The sequence below is a fragment of the Rhizophagus irregularis genome, chromosome 15 (genome assembly GCF_026210795.1).
Source record: "Rhizophagus irregularis chromosome 15, complete sequence".
NCBI classification, from domain to species: domain Eukaryota; kingdom Fungi; phylum Glomeromycota; class Glomeromycetes; order Glomerales; family Glomeraceae; genus Rhizophagus; species Rhizophagus irregularis.
Genome location: NC_089443.1, coordinates 3,612,675 through 3,635,645, shown reverse-complemented (window position 1 = coordinate 3,635,645; position 22,971 = coordinate 3,612,675). Strand labels below are relative to the sequence as shown.

The 22,971-nt window shown below is 31.9% G+C and overlaps 8 protein-coding genes across 10 annotated transcripts; 7 read left to right on the top strand and 1 right to left on the bottom strand.

Annotated features, from left to right (window-relative positions):
- Positions 1-4,585: 4,585 nt before the first annotated feature.
- OCT59_007520 (uncharacterized protein) lies at positions 4,586-4,999 on the bottom strand (the record flags this gene model as incomplete). Its single annotated transcript, XM_025310617.1, has 1 exon — positions 4,586-4,999. The coding sequence occupies one exon, from the start codon at positions 4,997-4,999 to the stop codon at positions 4,586-4,588; it is 414 nt and encodes a 137-aa protein (XP_025180653.1).
- A 7,121-nt stretch (positions 5,000-12,120) lies between these two features.
- On the top strand, positions 12,121-12,402 carry OCT59_007519 (uncharacterized protein; the record flags this gene model as incomplete). The annotated part of the gene is made up of 1 exon (XM_066149263.1): positions 12,121-12,402. One exon carries the CDS (start codon positions 12,121-12,123, stop codon positions 12,400-12,402), a length of 282 nt encoding a protein of 93 aa, XP_065998743.1.
- Positions 12,403-15,518: 3,116 nt separating this feature from the next.
- Positions 15,519-16,103, top strand: OCT59_007518 (uncharacterized protein; the record flags this gene model as incomplete). The annotated part of the gene is made up of 1 exon (XM_066149247.1): positions 15,519-16,103. The coding sequence occupies one exon, from the start codon at positions 15,519-15,521 to the stop codon at positions 16,101-16,103; it is 585 nt and encodes a 194-aa protein (XP_065998742.1).
- Positions 16,104-16,414: 311 nt separating this feature from the next.
- OCT59_007517 (uncharacterized protein) lies at positions 16,415-16,663 on the top strand (the record flags this gene model as incomplete). Its single annotated transcript, XM_066149239.1, has 1 exon — positions 16,415-16,663. The coding sequence occupies one exon, from the start codon at positions 16,415-16,417 to the stop codon at positions 16,661-16,663; it is 249 nt and encodes an 82-aa protein (XP_065998741.1).
- A 120-nt stretch (positions 16,664-16,783) lies between these two features.
- OCT59_007516 (uncharacterized protein) lies at positions 16,784-17,197 on the top strand (the record flags this gene model as incomplete). Of its 2 annotated transcripts, none has more annotated exons than XM_025331900.2 (1): positions 16,784-17,197. In XM_025331900.2, one exon carries the CDS (start codon positions 16,784-16,786, stop codon positions 17,195-17,197), a length of 414 nt encoding a protein of 137 aa, XP_025180657.2. The 2 variants fall into 2 exon arrangements, with proteins under 2 accessions (XP_025180657.2, XP_065998740.1); XM_066149234.1 differs by having other exon boundaries at positions 16,874-17,197.
- A 415-nt stretch (positions 17,198-17,612) lies between these two features.
- On the top strand, positions 17,613-19,233 carry OCT59_007515 (uncharacterized protein; the record flags this gene model as incomplete). 2 transcript variants are annotated; one of them, XM_066149228.1, is made up of 2 exons in its annotated part: positions 17,613-17,978; positions 18,292-19,233. In XM_066149228.1, 2 exons carry the CDS (start codon positions 17,613-17,615, stop codon positions 19,231-19,233), a joined length of 1,308 nt encoding a protein of 435 aa, XP_065998738.1. The 2 variants fall into 2 exon arrangements, with proteins under 2 accessions (XP_065998738.1, XP_065998739.1); XM_066149229.1 differs by lacking the exon at positions 17,613-17,978 and adding an exon at positions 18,171-18,218.
- A 105-nt stretch (positions 19,234-19,338) lies between these two features.
- OCT59_007514 (uncharacterized protein) lies at positions 19,339-20,373 on the top strand. The gene is made up of 3 exons (XM_066149220.1): positions 19,339-19,603; positions 19,712-19,813; positions 19,882-20,373. Exon 3 carries the CDS (start codon positions 19,892-19,894, stop codon positions 20,237-20,239), a length of 348 nt encoding a protein of 115 aa, XP_065998737.1. The 5' UTR covers positions 19,339-19,603; positions 19,712-19,813; positions 19,882-19,891; the 3' UTR covers positions 20,240-20,373.
- Positions 20,374-20,856: 483 nt separating this feature from the next.
- On the top strand, positions 20,857-22,670 carry OCT59_007513 (uncharacterized protein; the record flags this gene model as incomplete). The annotated part of the gene is made up of 4 exons (XM_066149213.1): positions 20,857-20,863; positions 20,964-21,008; positions 21,086-22,415; positions 22,502-22,670. 4 exons carry the CDS (start codon positions 20,857-20,859, stop codon positions 22,560-22,562), a joined length of 1,443 nt encoding a protein of 480 aa, XP_065998736.1. The 3' UTR covers positions 22,563-22,670.
- Positions 22,671-22,971: the final 301 nt, after the last annotated feature.

Here is a 22,971-nt window from a genome sequence, read left to right as displayed (position 1 = left end):
AAGACTCATTATCATTCTGATGATAATCAATGAAAATTGACTAACCATTTTATACCATAAGTTCAGATCAGAGCTATTTAAAAGATAGGCCATTAAATTTCTTATTTTATGTCAGAATTGTTCCTTGTTTTCAAAAAGAAGGGAAATTACATTCTGTTATAAATTTATATTCCTTAATATTAACATTTCAAAATGTAAAGTTTGGAATTAGTCAAATTAATGGTTTATCTTAATAATTTCATGGTATCTATAGATCTGAATTAAATATATTTTCATATTCCTTTAGCGAAAGATCAACACCCATATTTTGCCTTTGACTTCTAAGAAAAACATTATTGCTTTACATATCTTTTATTTGGTCTATCAGTAAGCCTGAGAATTTTTATCAAAGCAAAATAGAGTGTTATGTTTACATCTTCAGGTATCATGGTTTGTGAGGTTTAATTTGTATTTTTAATTGTTATATTTTGTTTTTTGGTTATTCTATTATTATAATAATAGGGGTGAGGTTACAGTGCAATCTTTCTTGCGAAGACACAATTGTAATAAGAAAATCTTAGAAGAAAAGTTGGATCATAAGCATTTAGCAGACTTATTATGCCATACCGATTTTTATGAAGTATTATACTTATTAGCCTGTGGCAGTCTGCATAAAGTAGACCTTACAAAATTAGTATCAGATGAATTTAAACTTCCTCAGATTATTATATTGATAAATATTTTTAGTTTTTCAGTTTCTTTATTTTTTTATTAGAAATATCAATTTGCAACAACTTGAATTTCTTGTATTAGGTGTAATATTCTCCAGATAATATTTTTAAATTTTAAAATACTGCTAAATTTATTATTTTCAACTTTAAATATGAAAGATAGTCTTGATGATATGTAAGAGAAATTTAATAATACCGAAAAGAAATAACTATATTTGTTTACAATAGGAATTCAGGTAAATAACTATAATAATTTAAATTATAAAGAATTTGATAACAAAAAGCATATTTAATAAATTTCTTTTTTAATAGCAATATAAGTTTGAAATTCGTGTTTATTTAATGAAAAGACATGATGTTTATCGATTTTATCTTATCAAAACATTCTGCCTTTTCTTAATATTTACAAATTTTAATAATAATTTACATATTAATTTAAGTTGGGTTTGAAATATTTGAGTTTGTATAATAAATACTTATGAATTAACATTTTTATTTGTTGCTTAATAAAAACATCAAGTTTAGTTTGCAGGAATTGGTGAATGACTTATTTGATAAGCTGGTTAATAATGAAGAAATAGGTTCGACTATTCAGCAACCATTTAACAGTACAAACTGATCAGCAACCTATAATTAATTTTAACAGACTTTTATATATCAAATACTATTGCTCTGAAATGGTATTTGCACTATCTTAAAAACACGTCACAACAACATAAATACTTCAAAAATTTGCTAAAAAAAGGTATTACATTACCTGGGTGTATTTTTCAAAACCAGTAAGATCAAGGTATGCCAAAAAAAAACTAAAAAAGAAAAATAAAAAAATATATTTTTTTTTTGTTATTTTGTTAATTTGGTAAAGAAAATAATATCTGATATATATTTTTCAATAGTGTAAAAAAACCTTGTAAAATTTGCAAAATTCGTGTATAAAAAATCTTATCTTAATTAAAATATAAGGTGGGATGGTGACTTCCTTCAAGGTAAACTTATTAAATTTTATATTGAACAGTAAAAAAATTTTTTTTTGTGGCTTATTCACATTTAATATTATTGATTAGTGAGTTATCGTTACATTTAAATGTGATTTTGTAGGATAAAATCAATATCAAAATATGCCAATTAACGTAATTCATATAAAATTTGTGCTAGATCTACAAATTAATTTTGTACCATTGAGTGATGGATTGGCAATTAAAATTTTTAAATTTGATAATAGAGAAAATGCAAATGAGTATAACTCTCCTATCTCTCCATGTACAAATAATTTTTCTGATGTAGATCTTTTTTGCATTATAAATTTTATGATTCAAAATATTTTCTTATTTATAATTGGTCAACCTGACCAACATTATTTTACAGAGATTACAAATTTAATCCAACTAATTTGTTTAAATCTTTTAAAAACAAAGCTAGAAATTATCTTGCGCATAGGATCACATGATTAAAAGGGAGATGGAATGATAAAAAACTGCATAGATTATTGGCATTAACTTTAAAAATAGTTATATATTTGGATAAGTTTAAAGAATATAAATATAAATATCATTTCAGTGCTTATAATATTCATTGAGAACAATTTGTTTTATCTTTTATATATTTTATTGGTATATACAGTTAACCTTTGTTATAATGAACCCTAGGTTCCAGATCTCAACTTCGCTACAGGGCTATAGTGAAGATTTTAAGAGATTTGATTGGTTAATTCGTTATAGCAAGGGGAAATTTATTATAGTTGTACGAAAAATTCGACATATCGGGTTGTTATATCGAGGTTTAACTGTAATAGGAGATGAAAAAGTATTCAAGCCATTAAAGGAATTTAAACAAAAATTGGAATCAGAATTTATAGAATGGTGAATTCCAGTGAAGAGAAAGCATAAGAAGTGCAAGAAAAATGAAAGTATAAGGAAAAAAAGTCTAAAAGATATAGATCTTAGAAAATTATTAGATTTTTCTTTATACATGATGAGTAAATTGAAGTCTGATGATAAAAAACAGTTAAAGCAAATGGTACAATTAATTGTAAATATAGACAATGCATTTGTAAAACATCTGAAAAGATCAGAAATCTCAAAAGAATGAGTGCGAAAAAGTTAAAAAGTTCATAACTCTAATGAATTTTTGATTTGATATAGTGTTTCTCAAATGATTGTTATAACATATAGAGCTCTGAATGGGCCAGGTCAATTGAACCTGAGTGACCTGACGGATTGACCTGAAAAATTTGGGTCAGGTAGTAAATTTAATAACCTGACCTTGGGTCAGGTTAATCACAAGTTGGGTACTTGACCTGACTCATTGACCGATATATTTTAGGTCAAAAAAAGACGTTTCAGCATTTTTTATATATAAAAATGCCAACCCATTTTTTTGACCTGAATCTGACATTTAAAAATAATAATAATAAATGTCTTTTTAAATAAAAAAAATGCCAAATCTGATATTATTTCATGAAGTAAATCAAAAAAAACATTTTTTTTAATGAAAAAACGCCAAACCTGATGTTATTTCATTAAATAAATCAAAAAAAATCATTTTTTAATGAAAAAATGCTGAACTCAATGTTATTTCATTAAATAAATAAAAAAACATTTTTTTAATGAAAAAACGCTAAACCTGATGTTATTTCATTAAATGAATAAATAAAAAACGTCTTTTAATGAAAAATACTGAACCTGACATTATTTCATTAAATGAATAAAAAAAAAGTTTTTTTAATGAAAAAATGCTGAACCTGACGTTATTTCATTAAATGAATAAAAAAAAAGTTTTTTAATGAAAAAATGTATAACCAAACATTATTTCATTAAATAAATTAAAAAAACGTTATTTCACGAAGTAAATCAAAAAAATGTTGTTTTTAATGAAAAACGTTGCTCGACGTCGTTTCATTAAATAAATCAAAAAAAATGTTTTTTTAATGAAAAATGCCGAATCTGACATTATTTTATTAAATGAATAAAAAAAATGTTTTTTTAATGAAAAAACACTAAATCTGACATTATTTCATTAAATAAATAAAAAAAAAAACATTTTTTTAATAAAAAAGTCGAATCTGACGTTATTTCATTAAATGAATAAAAAAAATATTTATTTAATGAAAAAATGCTGAACCAGACGTTATTTCATTAAATGAATAAAAAAAATGTTTTTTTAATAAAAAAATGTATAACCTGACATTATTTCATTAAATAATTTAAAAAAATGTTTTTTTTAATGAAAAACATATAACCTGACGTTATTTCATTAAATAAATCAAAAAAGATGTTTTTTTAATGAAAAAAAACTGAACCTGTCATTTTTTATTAAAGGTAGAGAAATCGTTATAATTAATTTTTATTATAGTAAAATGTCTAAAAAAAAAAAATTCTGTAATACGATTTTCATTGCAATACCAACTTTTATAATACTTAACGAAAAAGAATAAAATTTACAGCTATAGGTCTGAACTACTATTTTTTAACTTAAAAAGATATATTCGTTTAAAAACTTTTTGAAAAACTTTCGTATAAAGTTTTAAAATGGTCATGAATGTCTATATGTTTTTGGCGAATGTGAAATAAAGAAAATTATTGGGTTCCACATTTTTGGTTCATTTTTAAGTTGACGCATCATATAAGTCTTTTCTAATTTTAAAACCAAATTTTATTACATTATTTTATATATTATTTTATAAAATATACATATATTTATCTTCGAGAATGGCAAAGCCACATTTTCCAATTTTTTTTCATTACTATTGCAGTTACACCTTCAATAACACCAACTATGTAAATATTTATTTGCAATATATTTCCATTTGGATTTGACTGGTACAAGTTTATCATTATTTTTACTATTCCACGTATTATAAGCCAGTCTAGCAAGTGCTAAGCGTCTGCTTTTGTACAGACAATTTTTTTTTGTGTTTTATAATAAATATTCAATGAGATAAGCTCTTCATTATCACACTTAAGTTGACAATAAATCTGTATGATATCTTTTGGTGAAATTAATTTTTCACTTTCATGCAGCTTATTTATTATTTCTTCAACCACCTCTACCATTTTGATAGCATCAGTTTTTACATCAATTTCATGTACTAGTTCAGCTTGTACATATAAGCAGTTGTCATAATGTGCATATAGAGGACTTAAATTATCACCATTCCATGCAAAATATTCAGCAAGCATTTGCTCTTTACAGATATATTGTTCTTCATAAAAATGAACAACTTCAAATATTTTTTCACATGCTTTGGTAAAGTATTCTTTTCTTTTATTTGCCTCAAAACTATCATTCATATCTTCAGTTATACTATAAAATATATTTTTAATTAAATCATAATATTAATTAAATTTCTTTACACAATTAATATTTATGATTCTCTACTTTGTATTATAATTGTATAATTAGTGCAAATATCATGGCGGGTATAAAAAATTATACACTTCACGGAATTATGATCTCTTTCCGCTCTTTCAGTTTCTTATACAAGATTGCCTATTTTAAAGGGTAAGATTAGTTTTATTAATAATGCTATTATATTTATTTCTTTGATATAATAGTAGTATCTTACCTATATATACTCAATGGAAAGGAATAATGTATGGAATAATGTATTACCAAACGAACTTTTTTACCATTAAGACCCATATCAAAAGCATTAGTTGCAATCATAAGTTGGATTGTATTCTCTTTCCATGATTTCAATTTTTTTTTTTTCTTCACTGTCCAAGGAACTATAATATACAGCCATTGGTAATCCAAAGTCAAATTTTTTCTGAAGTTACTTATAAACATCATCACATATTCATACTGTTAGACAATAAATAATGCATTTCCATTCATTTAATTCTTTTAATAAGGTAATAATTTCTCCAATGGTTTTTTCCTTAATACTTTTAGGATGCATTTTCATTGTAAGTTCTGAACGTAAAAAAGATAACCCTCAAACAAAAGTCACATTATTTGAAGCAAGTCCGAGATTCTCCAAAATTAGATAAGCATCAGATTCCTTGCAAGTTCCCGAATAAGATAATGAATTATTAATATTTGAAGAAGAAAATAGTGAAATAAATTCTGAAAGTAGTGCAATTAGTAGTTCTACTACTATTACTGATGATGATAATGAAAATAATATGAAGAAAAAGATAATGAAAAAGATAATGAAGAAACAGAGTAAAAAGATGAATAAGAAGAAAAATCAAGAGAAAAGGGAAAACTGAAAAGAGTAAGAAAAAGAAAAGAAAAGAAAAAAGTAAAAAAGAAAGAAGAAGAAAAAGGAAGGAAGAAGAGAAAAAGAAAAGGAAAAGAAGGAAGAAGGAAATGAAATAGAATAAGAAGATAATAAAAAATTGAAAATAAACAGAAAAGACATAAAAGAGAAATAGAAACAGAACTTCCATTATCTCTTCAATTTAAAAGATTCTATTATTCAAATTCTTTGCATAAAGCATCCATTAATTTACTACAAACAATATATTTATCTAATGAATCTTATACTTCATATTTAATATTCTCTTTATTTTTTACCTCTGATATTTTAAATATTATAATTAGTAATACAAATAAATATGCTATATTTAAATTAAGTGAAGGAGGAAGGCTATGGTAAAACTTAACTTTATTAAAGCTAAGAATTTTTATTGTAATGTTAATCTATATAGGTATTTTTAAATTGCCATCTATAAAGGACTATTGGTAAAGTAAATATCATTATCCTAAACATAATATTACAAAGTTTAGATTTGAATAAATAAAAAGATATCTTTATATCTCATCTATTACTGATGATTAAAATAATAAGACTTTTTTTTAAAATTAGAACTACTAAATACACATATCAAAAACATATTACAAAAACATTATATTCCTTTGTCTAATGTTTTAGTTGATAAAATGATTGCAAGATTTTCTGGTCGCAGTTTATATACCTTTTGAATCAAAAATAAACCAATACTTAAAGGATATAAAATTTTTCTTTATGTGATGCTGAGTATACATATTCATTTATATTTTTATCACGAATATTAAAAAATCCAATAATTGATCAAATTTCCAATCTAAATTATACTAGTTGCCAAGTATATTATTTAATAAAACAACTACCTTTACACAAGTCTTTTAATAATATATATATGAACAACTTCTTTTCTAATATTAATTTATTTAAATTTTTAAGAAATCACAATTATGGTGTATGTGGTACAGTAAGAATAAATTCTTCCAAATTTCTAAATAGTTTAAAAGTAAAAAAGAAATTAGATTGGAATACTCTTTCTGGAATTGTAGTAGATTAAATTTTATTTGTACTGTAGATTGATAATGAACTAGTAATAATATTATTAACAATACATGAAATTGATAATGGATTGCAAAATTGTATAATTTGTGAATGTCATTATTCAAGAATAAATAATACCAATTTATCAACTGTAAAAAGAATTTTTGGAGATAACTCAAAAAAGAATTACCTATACTAAGATTATTAATGATTATAATCATTTTATGGGAGGTATAGATATAATAAACCAATATAGATCAAGTTACATAATACAATTTCTTGCATGACGCATATAGGTTCCTTTATTTTTTTGGCTGCTAGATATATCAATAATTAATTTTTATTTAATTTATAAAATCAAAATGGGAAAAAAGCAAACTATAAAAATTTTAGACTTTCAATTATTCTAGATTCAATTAAAAAAGCAATTAAAGATCAACAATTAGCAAAAAAATACATAGCTAGAGTAGAATCCCAAACAATATATATAAATGTAGGTCTTGAGTTTGCTTAGCCAATATATAAAAATTTTTCCTATATGAGATTTATTATTGCTTATTTGATAATATAATTTTAAAATAGTCAGATATAATTATACGTAGTAGAGTATTAAATTATTAATAGTCAGATATATATTTGCGTAGCAGAATAAATTTTTTTTAATATATATATAATATAATATATATTTTACATTTTTACATTAAAAAAATTTAATAAAATATGTAAACAAAATTATAAACATATTTGTGTAAAAAAAATTTACTATTTTTAATACAAAGATTAAGTTAATTGTATACATAATACAGGGATCATTTTTAGACGTGATCATGTAATGTGTTTTTGATAAAACAAATACGCATCCATATAACATTTAAAATATAAATCATATACTGTACATGTCTATATAACATTTTACAATTTTGATGATTGCATCCTGCTGGGTGGATATAGCTCATGATAATTTGTTTGTATGGTATATAAACTTAATATCAATAAAGCATATATAAATCATTAAAAAAAAAAAAATATATATATAACATTTTACAGCAAAATTCAAAATATGCGAAACACTTAGCAATTTTGCTACCAAAAACTTGGCAAGTTGGCAGGTTGGCGATATAAGAAAAAATTTTTATTCGATATATTATGTATATATAATTTTCACGTTATATGCGATGTGTTATAACTATTATGTGTTTTATTTATTTTTGATTTGGCGCTAACAGGACCCTGCTTACTTATAAGATAGGTCAACCCAGGCCTAAAGTAAAAACTATTAGTAAAGGGCTAATTTTCTATGGTAACCTTTATTATAAGTAAGCAGGTCCTGCACTAACCTACAAACTTGGCAAGTTTCTGACAGCAAAATTGCTAAGTATTTCGCATATTTTGAATTTTGCTGTAAAAATATAAATTTAAATGAGAGCAACAGGTGGGTGAAAAGAAAAAAACAAGTGGGTTTCTGTTTTTTTATAAGTTTACACTATAATTTTTGTAATAATCAATAAAAGTTATTTTATTTTTACTTAGAAAATTTTTTAAAAATATTTTTTTTGATAAATTTTACAGTAAATTTTAAAAATAAAAATTCCATGTATTGGTAATGTTACAAAAAATATGAATAAATCCATAAATATCTATTCAATCATGATAAAAATTTATATAAGTAGATTCGAACCTGCTAAACAATTTTACTTAAAAAGGTTTTGGATATTTCCTTTGACTAAAGTGCCTAAATTACGCTCTGAAGTTACAGATATTAATAAGAAACATTTATAAGTTGTAATCTTACAAAAAAATAATAATAGCTTTATCCATACATTATTTCAAAAATGTTTGTTTTTTTAGTTTTTTTTTATATACATATTTTATAAAAAAAATTATATATAAATATATATATATCATAAAATAAGTTGCTTAGCAGTGTAAAAAATTTATGGGTTAGATAAAAATTTGCTTAACAGATATGAAAAATATTTGTTTAAATTTTTTATCGATTTATATATATATTATTTGGGGTTCGTTAAAGTAAAAAAAAAAGTACAAAAACTTACTAAAAAATCATATATAACAAAAAATTTTGAATTACTTTCAGGTAGATTAGCTGAAGCTAGAGCTCTATATAAGTCAGATTAGATTGGATTACCTAGTTAACCTGAACTGAAATTTTTTTTCAGGTCAGGTCAAATTGGGTAAACCGTTCTAATCTGACCTGACCAATTTTAACCTGAAAGTATTCGGGTTACTTTGAGCAATTCAGGTTACCTGAAGTTTTATTAGGACCCCGGATATCTCCAAAACAGGTCATAAGTCACACTTTCGGCAGATTGGCCCATTTTTCAGGGCTCAAAAAATCGTTTTTTGTAAATATCTCGGCATCCAGTGGTCCAATTTTGATGAACTTTTTTTTAAATTGTAGAGCTAAATGAGGGCTACAAAATAAAAAAAAGTTCATTAAAATTGAATTACTGGATGCTGAGATATTTACAAAAAACGATTTTTTGAGTTTCAGCAAAAAGGTGTATTTTTGGCCAAAAGTCCATTATGACCTTTATATTAGATATCCGGAGTCCTGTTTTATTATTATACTGAATATTTCAAGTAAAAAAATGTTTTGTAACATTTTTTTTTATTAATTATACAAAAAACGTCGGGTTCAAGGATCCCAGCATTTTACTTTTTATTTTATATATATAAATGCTGAAACTATTACTTAGCTATCAGTGCCTATTTTTTTGATTACCATATAATAATCCTGTAATGTATATTTTGTAATAATTGACAATATAATTGCTATTATAATTTAATATATATTAAAATACCATATTACAATGAAATGTAAAAAAATAATAAGAAGAAATAAAAATGGTCAGGAAGAACTCTTTCTGCTAAATGTCTAGCCGTTTATGACTAAATAATATAATTATATTATTTAGTCATAAACGGCTTAGACTAGGTTATTTAGTAATAAAATAATCTAACTATAACTAAATAATCTAAGTATGACTATAAATAATCTAAATATAACTAAATAATCTAAGTATGACTATAAATAATCTAAATATAACTAAATAATTTAAATATATCTAAATAATCTAAAGTTAATAACCTAAATATGATTAAATACTCTAACTAAATAACCTGTTTGTGACAATTTTGTATACCTAGTTATTTTTCTTACTATATTCCTTCCCTTTCAATCCGCTTTTCTTTAGCTTTTTCCCATTTATTATTTGTGATCATGTGATTAAATAACCTAAATATTACTGTTACTAAATAATTGAAATGTACCTATTTTTGTTTGGTTCTCTGCGCCAATAATCGTTTTCTAATATAATTTATGTTATTGGGGTTCTATGGTTGATTGGTTATTAAATTACATGTTGGAGGTCAGCCTGTATGCAATTATTTGGATTCTAAGTTTTATGATGAAGTTTTTGCCATTCTGCGCCTCTTTGGTTGCCTGTTAAGGATTCGAGGGTGCTTTTCTTCTTTACCTATTTTGTTGCCTGCCAGAATGCTGAAATATGGTAAAAAAAAATATCGTGTCGGGTGGCGCAGTAGATTATAGTAGATTAATTTCAGCTGGCACTATGTCTTAATTCTGGCCGATCTTTAGGGCATATAATTCGGGATTCAGCTTGGCGCCATAGTAGTGACCTGATAGTATCCTGAAACTGTCATGGAACTGGCAGGGAACTGACAGGGGATTACCGATGGAAATGTTATGGAACTGGTAGTTTGCCAGCTTGGATGCCAAATTATTATGTCCAAAGGCCGATTTTATGGAATAGTACTGGCCAAAATTATGGAGCGAATCTTGACTGCGCCTACTGCTCTGGTCACGTGATTCTGTTACGGCACCGAACACCCTCTGTCATAATATAGCAAATTTAGTTATCTGGTTGTCACTAGTTCCGTATATTATGGCCGGCCCATTTAATTGCCAGAAGTGCGCTGATTTTGTAATCCTATTTGTTGCCGGTTTATGTATGCCAACTTCGTGTCCCTAGTAAAAGTAAAGTTGTGGTCGAATTTATGGAATATTACGTCATCGAAATTGAACAAAAATCTATTGCGCCAAAAATAAGAATAAAATTTATCTAACTTTAATATCGATTTTGGGTATTCTATTGGGCGTGCAATTTGTATTAGCTTGGCCAGCCCATTTGTTTGCTAAGAAGTACACCATCTTGTGGTCTAACTATTGCGCCGGTATATGTATGCCGATTTCGTGTCCCGAGATTTGAATCATTAGAACGCATTTATATTATATTTTACCACATTTTCAGGCATATTAGGATATAAATTGGGACGATTTTTTGTTGTCATCGGATGTCACTAGTGTCACTAGTTCCGAATACTAACTGGTGACAGAACTAGTGACAGCTTTCTTATCTTTCTTGAGATTATTAGGCTATTTTATTTCTTTTCTTGATTAGTGTCACTAGTGTCACTAGTAAAAGAGTAATAAATTAGAAAAAAAAAAATCAAATTTTTTCTATGCTACCTACTTTACACAAGATATATTATAATAAATGTATGCTATAAAAAAATAAAAAAAGTTAAGGAACTCAGATTTTTTCCAGCGACACTAGTGACACTAGTGACATCCATCAAGAAAGGTTTCTTTCAGCCTAGAATTCTTAAAGAAAGCCTTTATCGTTCACGTCACTAGTTCTGTCACTGGCTTTTTTTTTTAGTGACACGATCCCTTTGGAATCCACTAGTAACAAGTTGTATTATTTTTGTTTACCTATAAATTATTTACCAATAACTGCATCGAAGCCAAGTTCGCCAGCTTGTTCCGATGGTACTGTTCTTTTTTACGGTGCTTGCTAGCATGAATATCGCAAAATCCATATCTGCCATAAGTTAATTCATCGCATTCTTTGCAGGGTATCTGAGAAGGAGAATTGCAGTGAATATGGCATCCCTTCGGATGGTAGCATCCCCGATTGCAAATCTTACCACTCCTGCTAATGAATATAAGTACATCGATAAAATACCATTTTTAATAACTATGAATAGTCGGTTTATGTGTCGATTTATATATTTCGGAATTAATTTTCATTTTAAACTTATTTCTCCCAGAGTATATAGTTTCTCTCAAACTGTATATTTGTGATATAATAACGTATGTCCCACCTTTCGCTTCGAGTTCCTCTACGACGCGCCCGCCCGTATGAGTTTAAAAGCGCTGGTGTAGGCGAATACTGTTATAAAATTTGGGACGATAGTGTCGGACCAAGACATTTTCTTGGCGCAGACCATGAGGATGGAATAGAAGCCATACTCTTAGAACGCGAAGGTCATTCCTTACACGAATTTATTAGTGGGGATGAGCCACTCCGGCCTATTGTAGATTTCGATTTACCACAAGAAGTACTTGATACTATTGAACCTAAGCTAACACGTTAAAGAAAGATAAGCTATTTCCGTTTATATCACGCTTTTATAAAGATTATGCTGCTTGGGATTTTCCGGAGTGGAATCATAAAACTTTAACAATTGCCAGCAGTAGTAATGCAAAAAAAATGTCTCTCCATATCTCTACTACTGGCATGAGACTTCCAAATATTGCTCGAGTCGCTATATTCACCGAGCTTGTTCGTAAAAAACTTCCGGTGGCTCTACAGGCAAATAGTATTATTGATAACATAGCAAACAAATCTTCATTTTCATTGAGAATGCTTGGATCGCCCAAATACAATGAAAAAACAGGAGAACATGTTCGTGTGAAAAAGGCTATTCATCCAAAAGATGGATCTGTCTTTGACTTCATGATCCGCCCACCCTAATGATGAATCAGAAGTCGTAAAAAGGTTCTCTTTTAGATATTCGAGCCAAAAATCCAAAGATTTGATGATACAAATAGCGAAACCACTGAGGCTGAATTCGAACTGGTAGAAGGATTGCTTCAAGAAGCTAACATCGAAGGGTATAGTCTTTCATATCCATCTGAAAATTTTCCTGATAGATTTCCACTATCTCGCCTCTCTCCATCACACTGCCCAATATGTGACTGAGAGCATGACAGTGATAATGCATATATTATCCGAAATAAAAAATCCTACAGCTTTTTCTGCTACCGAGCAAACCAAAATAGGCAACCTGGATCCAGGCCTTCAAAAAAGCTTACTATTGACGAGACAGCCTTAGATAGGGAAAAAAAGCTTCCAATTCCAGAGAAACAGAGTCGGCCTAGAATTTCTGACCCTAATGATCATTTCGTATGGTGGGATTTAATATCCATGTGCACCTCTAAGAAAAGATTTACACGTAATGAAGTGTATAATACAATCCAAGCAACGATCGCCTGCGTTCAAAAAAAATCAAAGACATGGATTCTCAAGCACAAAAAATCAGATGGTGGCCTATACTTTGATATGGGATTCAAGTTAGATATCGGTAAATTAACGATTAATATCGTCGAGTTAGGTGGGGAAGCGATAAAATTACAATCTTTAATAGAAAATGCATTCAATACTGGTTTGATTGCTTATGCGGATATCGATTTCCTACCATATCCTCCAAATACTATTCCGCCGAAAACCGAATTCTTTAATCTTTTCTTAGGATTCAAAGCAAAGCCAGCTTCCCATATTAATTACGATCTCGTAAATCCAATTATCTGGCATATAGAATATATCTGGTGCAATGGGGACAAAAATCTTTCCAAATATGTTCTGAAATGGTTCGCATTCCTAGTCCAGCATCCTAGCATAATCCCTGGAACTATTCTTGTATTACGTTCCCCACCACGTTGTGGGAAAAACATTATTACCGATTTCATTCGAAAAAGCTTATTTGGCCCAGAGCTCATATATTCAACTTCCGACCTTGGAAAAATTCTTGGAAAATTCAACAGTGCTATTCAAGGACGCAAGCTTATAATTATGAATGAGGCGGGAATGGCCAGTGGTGAATGGCATAAAGCGAATGACCATCTAAAGTCCCTTATTACAGAAGATTACGTCTCGATTGAGCGTAAGGGATTAGAATTTCAAGAGTGTGGTCATTATCCCGGATTTATGGTTTTAAGTAATCGTAATGTACCCCAATTCGAGTGGAAATGGGGATGGACGTATTGTATGTTTAGATGTTTCTCCCCGCTGTAAAAGTAACTTCACATATTTCGATCAGTTGGGGGAATTCTTGAGCACCCCTGATACGCCAGGATCATTTATGACATATTTGCTTAATCTTAATCTTTCAGGATGGAAGCCACATAAGATTCCACCAACTAAAATGAAGGTAGAAACAATGCGAAATCAGCTTTCTAATCCCATTCGATTTATAATTGACCATATTGCATCTTGGGCTGAGAGTAGTGGAATCAGGACCAGTAGCAAAGCATTTTTATACCAAAAATATCTTGAATGGTGTGGGGATAATGGTGAAAAGGCATTACCTAATAACATTTTCGGTAAGAAGCTATCAGAGAAAAATATTACTGAGTATAAACAAGTATGAGTGGAAGGCGGAAAAAGAGAGTGGCAGTATATCCTTGACCGCTCCAAAATCATAGTCAAGCTTCGTGAACACGGCCTAGGTGATATCGAAGAATTTTCCGATATATCTCAAGCTGACTTACCCACAAACGAGGCCACAGACATACCCATATTCAATATGCCAGAAATAATTCCTCCAAAAATAATCCCGCCTCAGCCAGATAAGAAAGCGGAACCCCCAATCGCCTCAACATCTGGGACATCTGAAACTACTAAGACTTCTGAACCATCTGAGCCAGCAATCGATAAACCTGAAACCAGCAAACCCCCCAAGCCTATTGAGCGTATCAGTAATGTGTTGAAAGCACCCAAACCCAGTAATAATGAAATATTAGCTACAAGAACTCGGCGAGAAGAGCGTCTCAGAAAATGGGCAACCGATCATGGTGAAGACCCTGATAAGTTTATAATGATTACAGAAAAAGACGTCAACTTATCTCGGGAGTATCGAGACAGGATGATGGCGGACGCAGAAGTCATCGAATTTGCTAGAGAAAATAAGATGGACCCGAACGATTTATTTTATATGACTAGAAGGGAAAGGTTAATAAGCGAAGAAATATATCTCCGGGAGTTCGAGGATGTGGGAAAACCCCGGGAGTATATTTACGATGACGAGGAATGGCAAAAAAATGTAAGCATACTCCAGGAGAATGGTATGCTTTGGTAAAGAGCGAATAAGAAGCCGGTTTATAAGAAAGGTGTTTGGGTAAGAGGGTCTTTATGTTCTTTACACATAGGCGATATAAAATTCTAAATTATTATAATTCCATGACTATGTATTTTTTTCGCATATCCCATCTACCCGCAATTTTCAAATATATATAAAATATATCTCGGCCAGAGCTCGTGACCTCTGCATAAGTTATAATATTCTTTTCCCTTTCCCTAACCCTCCGATAGTTTTCACTGACCATGGATGTCAGAACAATTATTTATTTTTTCGAATTGAACTTTCTCCGCATAGTATATACCAAATAATCTAGGTATAACCAAATATCCTACATATTACCAAATAATAACATGGCTGGCATCGCTACTAGATATGTAACAGAAAACGAGCTCAATAACGAGATGAGTATTGAAGAGCTCAGTCGACACGCACTGGCGTTAGACATCCTTTTGACGGATAAAACTAAGAGGGATCAGGCACGACGTCGTTTCAAGAAAGGATACAACTTTAGCGAAAAACAGGTATTTGCATTAATTCCTAAGCAGACGGCTGGTCGGAAAAAAGAAGGAGCCGTTTCCAATACTCTTGATACCACTCAAGAAATAGAACCAGAAGAGGGGACAGTGAATGTGTGTCAAATTTCACTGAAAGAGACTATTAGAGATTTAGCCGAGCGTATTATCCGAGATAATATTAGCGAAAAAGAGGTAAAAGTTATAGCCAAGGCCTTATCTGGAACGGCCTCTAATGCCAGCACTGGCCTATCACGCCTCACTAGACTTCGAAGAGAACTGAGAGCCCTCGGAGCCTCAAAAAAAATTATCTCGGCTACATTTATTCCAGACATAACTTGTTCGGCTAATAAAATTCAAAAGGAGAATAGATTGTTACGTGAGAATAAGAAGGGATCTATTATCCAGACCACTTCTCATTAGAATCGGTTAAGGAAAGACTGGATTCATATGTTGTGTCAAATATACCCGATAAACAAGCCCTAGCCGATGTAATGATAATGCTTTGTATTCGTCCTGGCGAAATTAAAGACTTGCACATATTCAATGGAAACGTAACTGGGTATGGGAAAAATCGAGATTAACAAGACATTCCTCGAGTATTTAGATCACTAGAGAAGAATGAGGAACGGGCGAAGCAATTGCTTATATGGATTCAGGAAGCAATTTCTTCCGGACAGTTACGAGACCCAGGAAAGCCAGGCGTATTAGGTTCAATACATTCCTAAAAAAAGATGAATTTCTCCCCTGAAATAGGTAAACTGCTACTCCCTAGTTCTTTACGCAAATTAGGGGCGGTATTTGCAGTTGTATCGCATGGTTCAAAGAATTTATCAGAGGCTATGACTATCGCTAGTGAAGCACTTCGCCACAGTGCAGACAACCATGCTCTCCCCGCAAAAAACTATACTATAGTCAATTACAGGCCCCTGGGGTCACCTTATGATCAGGCAAAAGCATTCGAGTTCTTTGACGAAAACTAATCACATATAAGGGTTAGATGATTAGGATCGGAAGAGCGTTACCTCCGGTAACCCTGGTATCATTTATTAATTTTATTTTTTCGCCCAGGCAAGATATAGCATATATAAAGTATCGTAAAAATGGTAACTGACCAAAACCACTCATCCGATAGTACACCTATTGAGCAGGAAGTGTCCAGATATGAGAAAATTGCTAAGCGGATTGCAGATATGGATAGTGCGCTTTCTGAAAAGATGGGGGCACTGGATGAAAAAATGGATAACTACTATTCTGAGTATAAAAAGTCGGTAAAAAGACTGGAAAGAGATGTAGGATCCTTAGAAGATGGATTGGAAAATCTGGACGAATATGTAGTGGAAGATCTGGATGAATGTGTGGATAGGGAAACTGTGGTCGACTTAATTCATGAAATAGTTCCCTCGCTTATTGGTAAAAAAAGGTCAAGAGGCGCTGTGTTAAGAAAGAGCGAGGATATCCCTCATAAGCAACGAAGGAAGGCACGACCGAGAAAGGTTAAGCAGATTGTAGTTTGAAGTGGGTCGAGTCAGGCACTTTGCATATTTTTTCAGTCAAAGTTATTAAGTTTAGCATATAAATAATCAAAATGGAAAGTGATCAAAAGCATCTAACAGCCTTAACCAATATCCCGCCCGCTCACTTCATCTGAGAGTAGTTCATCTAAATCAAGCTCATCCGAGACTAGTTCGTCTGAATATAGTTCGTCATCTGAGAGTAGTTCATCCGAATCCAGTTCATCCGATTCTGATATTGATGAGATAGTAAACATGATTAAGCATCAAAGAATTAGGAAGCGTCTAGCCCAAAAGAAAGATCAGGGAGAAAATGCATATAATAAAAAATAAGGCTAATTAGCTATCCGATAAATGCCAGTCCGCAGTGATAGAAATTTATTTTTTATATTTGGATATTATATATGCTATAATAAAAATGGTATTCGTGAATTGTGTAGTCGAAGAAAATAGTCCCACCCAGGCATCAATTGATACATGCGCCAATGTAAATTGCATTAGCCAAAAACATATTGGTGAATTAGGAATTACATATCATAATGAAAATAATAGCATTAAAACTCCGGATACAACCTATTCCACAATAGGAAAGGTTAATCTGCATATCGGCTTTAATGATGGTGAGAAACATAAAAGCACACCCAGTGAATTCATAGTTGTTGGACCAGATTGGCCGGGACCTGATTTAATTTTAGGAGGGCCTTGGTTTCGAGAAAATGGTGCAACTTTGGATATATGCAATTCAAAACTATTATTAGACGATAATTTTGCGATCCCATTCAAAGTATGAACCCATGCAGAATAACGATTATCTGAAGTAGTGATCATCAATATGCGTAATTTTATTTTTTCGTTTAAAGATACAACATATAACATGCACTATGTATGGCGCAATCAAGCATCTTTTATTTACCAGAACTATTAGAACAGATTTTACATTTCTTATTGATAGATAAATCCCTTTATCCCGCTCTATATGTATCCCGATTGTGGTACAGATGCGGTGCCCCTATTCTGTGGAAGCGTATCGAATTGAGAGGGAAAGACTTATATCCTGGACAATCTCTTCCAAATGATTATAAAATTACTGTGCAAAGGATCACCCTCGATTAAATAAATTCATAAGGATAGAACGTGCAAAGGATCTCTCTCGATTGAAAAAATTCATAAAGTTAGTACGTAGGAAGCAAACGCCAGTTTATTGCTCAAATGTAACTCATCTCGAAGTATCATACTACCATTCACTTTCAGATAAAAAAATCATAAGCATTGTACATTCATGCCCAAATATAACCCACTTGAGTTTCATAAATAGCATAGCATTTAGTAATAGAGCATTAGAACTGATAGCGAGTTCATACCCGAATCTGAAGTATCTCAATCTATGCATTGATCGACCAGGTGGCTTTAGTACTCGAGAAGTAGATGGCAGTGGTCTATGGAGAATCGTGAAGTCATGCCATAGATTAGAATATCTAAATATCTCTAATCGTAGAGAATATTCTGAAACATCAATTTGTAATGTTATTCGTTCTTGCCCAAGGCTCCAGCAACTCGACCTTAGCTTTTGTAATATTACCGATATAACTATCAAAGAAATTGCTGGTTCATGTCTTAATTTAAAATACCTCAATTTGGAAGGGTGTAATAATATTAGCAAAGAGGCCGTAGATCAGCTGGTTTCCTCGCTTAGTCCAAATATCCATGTTGAGAATTTCGTGCCGATTCGGGTACATCCCCTAGATCCGATCCATCAACTCGCAAGGCAACTGGGAATACCACATAATACACCAAGAGATGTTGCATCCTTAAAAAATTTTATCAACGACGAATTATCAAGGAGATTGAGTGAACGCCGTATTCTAGCTAGACCATCGCTCCGGAGTGGTGGTCGGTTATATAACACCCGGTATAGTGTTGATAACTCCAATATATCTATGACTGTGGACTCTGGTGCCGATCACTCCACTATAGCTATAATCAGACAAGCGCCAAGGAATTATTCGGTAGCATTACTCGACGATCAAGCAGAATGGTGAAACTCTACTGATCTTACTAATCCGGAGCGGTGATCTTCAGCTCAGAAGAATTTGCTGGGCCACTCCTGTGCGACAGAAAAATAAGTGGATCATCAGTCAGGTCTTGTGCGACATATTAATTTTTGCATATATATTCGAAAAAGAAAACATACTAACTAGTACCTATATTTTTTTCCCGAACAAATGTGAGAAAATGGCCTGCTTCACAGGCGCTTCGCTTGAAAGGAGGTCTACATGCAACACAGGACCAACTCTAAAAGTAAATAGTGACGACAAAAGCATATGTTATGAAAGGCTGAGGGATACGCAATTCCGAGATCGCCAGGCGTAAAACCAACTATGTCTTTCCGGTAGATCTACATGTGAAAAGGTATGAAGATTCCATTTACATGTGCCTTCATAGAACTCTTGGCATCATACGACAATGCTAATCACTATTCTTATCTCCTTAACTTCGGCTTGGCGCTCTTTTTCCCAGCAAGATATAAAGCATGTAGGAATATGTGGAAGTTCAGCCAACTTTCCGCAAAAAACTTTCCCAGAGAAAATAGTTTCACTAGCGTAGCTAACGCAAAATAAGGTATGTTTATGCTAGAAGTTATGTATGTATGGGAGCGAGTTTTTCTAACCATGAGTCCTTGGAAATAGGAACCAGACAATGGCCAATACTTTAACTCTTAATTGCCTTGTTATCCCCAGCGCCGAGCCCGAAAGTGTAACAAGACATAGTATTACTACGCTTAAGATCTCTACCAACGAGACGGTCGATCAGTTAAGACCTATGATTAAGGAAAGGTGGCCATCATTATTTGAAAATATTCTTCCTACCAACTTTATTCTTCGCAAGATCGATTCAGGAGTGGTTATAACTATTAGTGATCAAATTAGTCAATATAATAATAGGCAAGGCCAACGTGGAGAAGAAATGTTCCCATATCAATTAATTTCTAGGCATTTTCCCCAGCAACCTCCTAACGATAAAATTCATATTATTGTAGAAATTTAAATATTATAGAGCATCATGTAGCGGTATATTCGCAATTTTATGTATTGTAGGTCGGCTTGGTCCCTCTAGGACCCTTCCGGCAACGTTTTTTTTATTTCTTTTATTCCATAAATAAAGTATTATTATTGTACTGTACATGAGAAATGGGTCACGTGTAATGATGCGGTCCAGGACTATAAAATCTAACATTTTTATCCGAACCAATCTAGCCTATATAAAAAGTAGCACTATATCAGGTGATAAGCGAGAAGAGTCTTCACGGTTAGGGAGGCGCAGTGATTAGGCGTTCGTTGCACCATGCAATTGCTGATCATACGGCAGGTCTGTGAAACAGAATAATTTCTCACATATACTAGGCCTCAGTATTTTTTTCGCAAATAAATTCTTTTTACTCTTGTCCTCATATACCGCACTTTGAGCCAATAACATTTCGCAAAAAATACTATATAAGTCGGAAATATGTCTATCACTTTATTCTGTCTTGTTAAAGGAAATACAACCGCGAACGCTTTCTCTGTTAAAATAAGTAGAGACGAACCTATTAGCGAACTCAAGAAAGCTATTAAGGCGGAAAAAGCACCAGAGTTCGACAATTTTCCTGCAGACAGGCTCAAGCTATGGAAGGTGTTGATCCCTGGCGATCAGGACGATCAATTAAGAAATCTAATACTCCAGGACAGTGACGAGCTGTTGGCAATAAGAAAGATTTCGAAATATTTCCCAGACTCACCTCTCGAAGAACATATCCATGTTATTGTAAAATTGCCACGTAAGTGTCTGGAGTGTCTGGTATAGTCTAATTTTTCGTCATTTGCCCTTGTAATATTAACACGCATTCGTTTCCAGTTCTCAGCTTAGAAGAGGCTTTGTCGTGTATTCCACCACCCATAACATATTCTCCGGACTGTACTAAATCGAAGACCACTACAAAGGTTAATGGTGACCCACCGACAAGTGTACAACTATGGGGCGACTTTTTCGATAAAGTGAATCAATTCCGCTTCGACCAACAACCGATATTCGAGAGGCCACAATTTAGCCAAGACAGAGAAGTAGATAATGAAGAGGATGTTCGTGATGCCTTGAATTCCAACATTTGTTTGGTGTTAAATAGACTTATGGGATCAGAATATAAATTTTCAAGACGTCCACCTAATACTCCTGGCGTACCGGACTTCACCTGTCATCTCGTAGGTTCATTGATCTTGGTGATTGAGGCTAAAAGAAAGCATGTTTTAGAAGATATGGGGGAACAGACATTTCCCGAGTTTTATAATACAAGTAAGGGCAAGGATGTGATTCAGCAAATCTATAATTATATGGGAGGAAACGAACTTAGATACGGTATTCTTACCACTTATGATAATCACTGGTTTCTATGCCGAGAACACACGAAGCTCTGGATCTCAAAAACCCTTCCACTACAATCCGAATCTCCACCAGTTCTCAAGGCATATGCTTATCTAACTCGACAGGCGAAAGAGAATCCCAACTCTCCTAAACCTCAAGTACTAGTGCCGGCTCAAGGGGATAATAATTCACGTACTCTTCGATCAAACTCAAAATCATCATCCAGCTCTTCATTAACTAATCAGGCTTCCAGCACCTCTGCGAATCAACAATCGTCATCCGCCTTTGGCGCTTCCAATGTAGACCAGGAAAAGTTTAGCTTTGCAGACTTCAAGTTTAAGAGCATACTAGGTGAAGGACGAAGTGGAAAAACGCTCCTATGCGAATTTCGTGGTGAAATGATTGCTTTGAAGAGTGTAGACCTATCGAAGGCTCCATCGTATGTTCTGGAAGAAATGCAGAAAGAAGTAGATATGTATAAAGATCTAGCTGATATTCAAGGCAAGTATATCCCAAAGCTGGTCTGTTATGGATATTATGGAGGAGGCATGAGCTTCGTTATCGGCTTAACCATTGTTGGTAGTATGTTGAGCGACCAAAAAATAACGGAACAGCAAAAGACAAGGGCTATTAAGGGATTGGAAGCAATCCACAAACATGGCATCCTCCATAATGATATTCGGAAGGAAAATATCTTAATTAACGATAAAGGTGCCCTATACCTGATTGACTTCGGGATGGCAAGCCGGGAGGATACAAAAAAGAAGAGAAAGCTTTTCGAGGAGGAACAGCTCAAATTATCTCAATTGCTAGATGGATATATTGTGTAAGAGTCTAACTATTTCGCAAATTACTGTATTGTGGTTTCCTGTATTCCTAGTGTCTTATAATTAATAATCATGTATTTTACAGACATTTCGTAAAGAAGGAGGGGCGAACTTCCAAGTCACGTAAATGTAAGGTGGTTAGTTAGACTGTAGGATTAGACATTAGCATAGACGTCATGTATCAGTTGTATCACGGGCTAAGTCCCGATCTTGTATTTATTTTTCGCATGTATTAATAAAAAATTTTCTTGGCAAAAGTTGCTGACCATTGGTCAGGATGTCACGTGATTTTTTCAATTTTAAATACTAACATACAGAGCATAAATAGTATTATATTTAACAGGCATGCAATCCGAAATAGATTTATTGAGGCAACATTTCACCGAGCTTGAGGCTAAGTACGTTAAGATTAAGGCGGAAAAAGTTGAGCTTGAGACCCGGAATGCCGAGATTCCTGAACTTAAAAAGAAGGTTGCTGAGATCGAGGCTGAGAACGCGAAATTGAGACATATTATTGAGGAGAATGCTAGGCGTGATGCTGAGAATGCCGAGCAC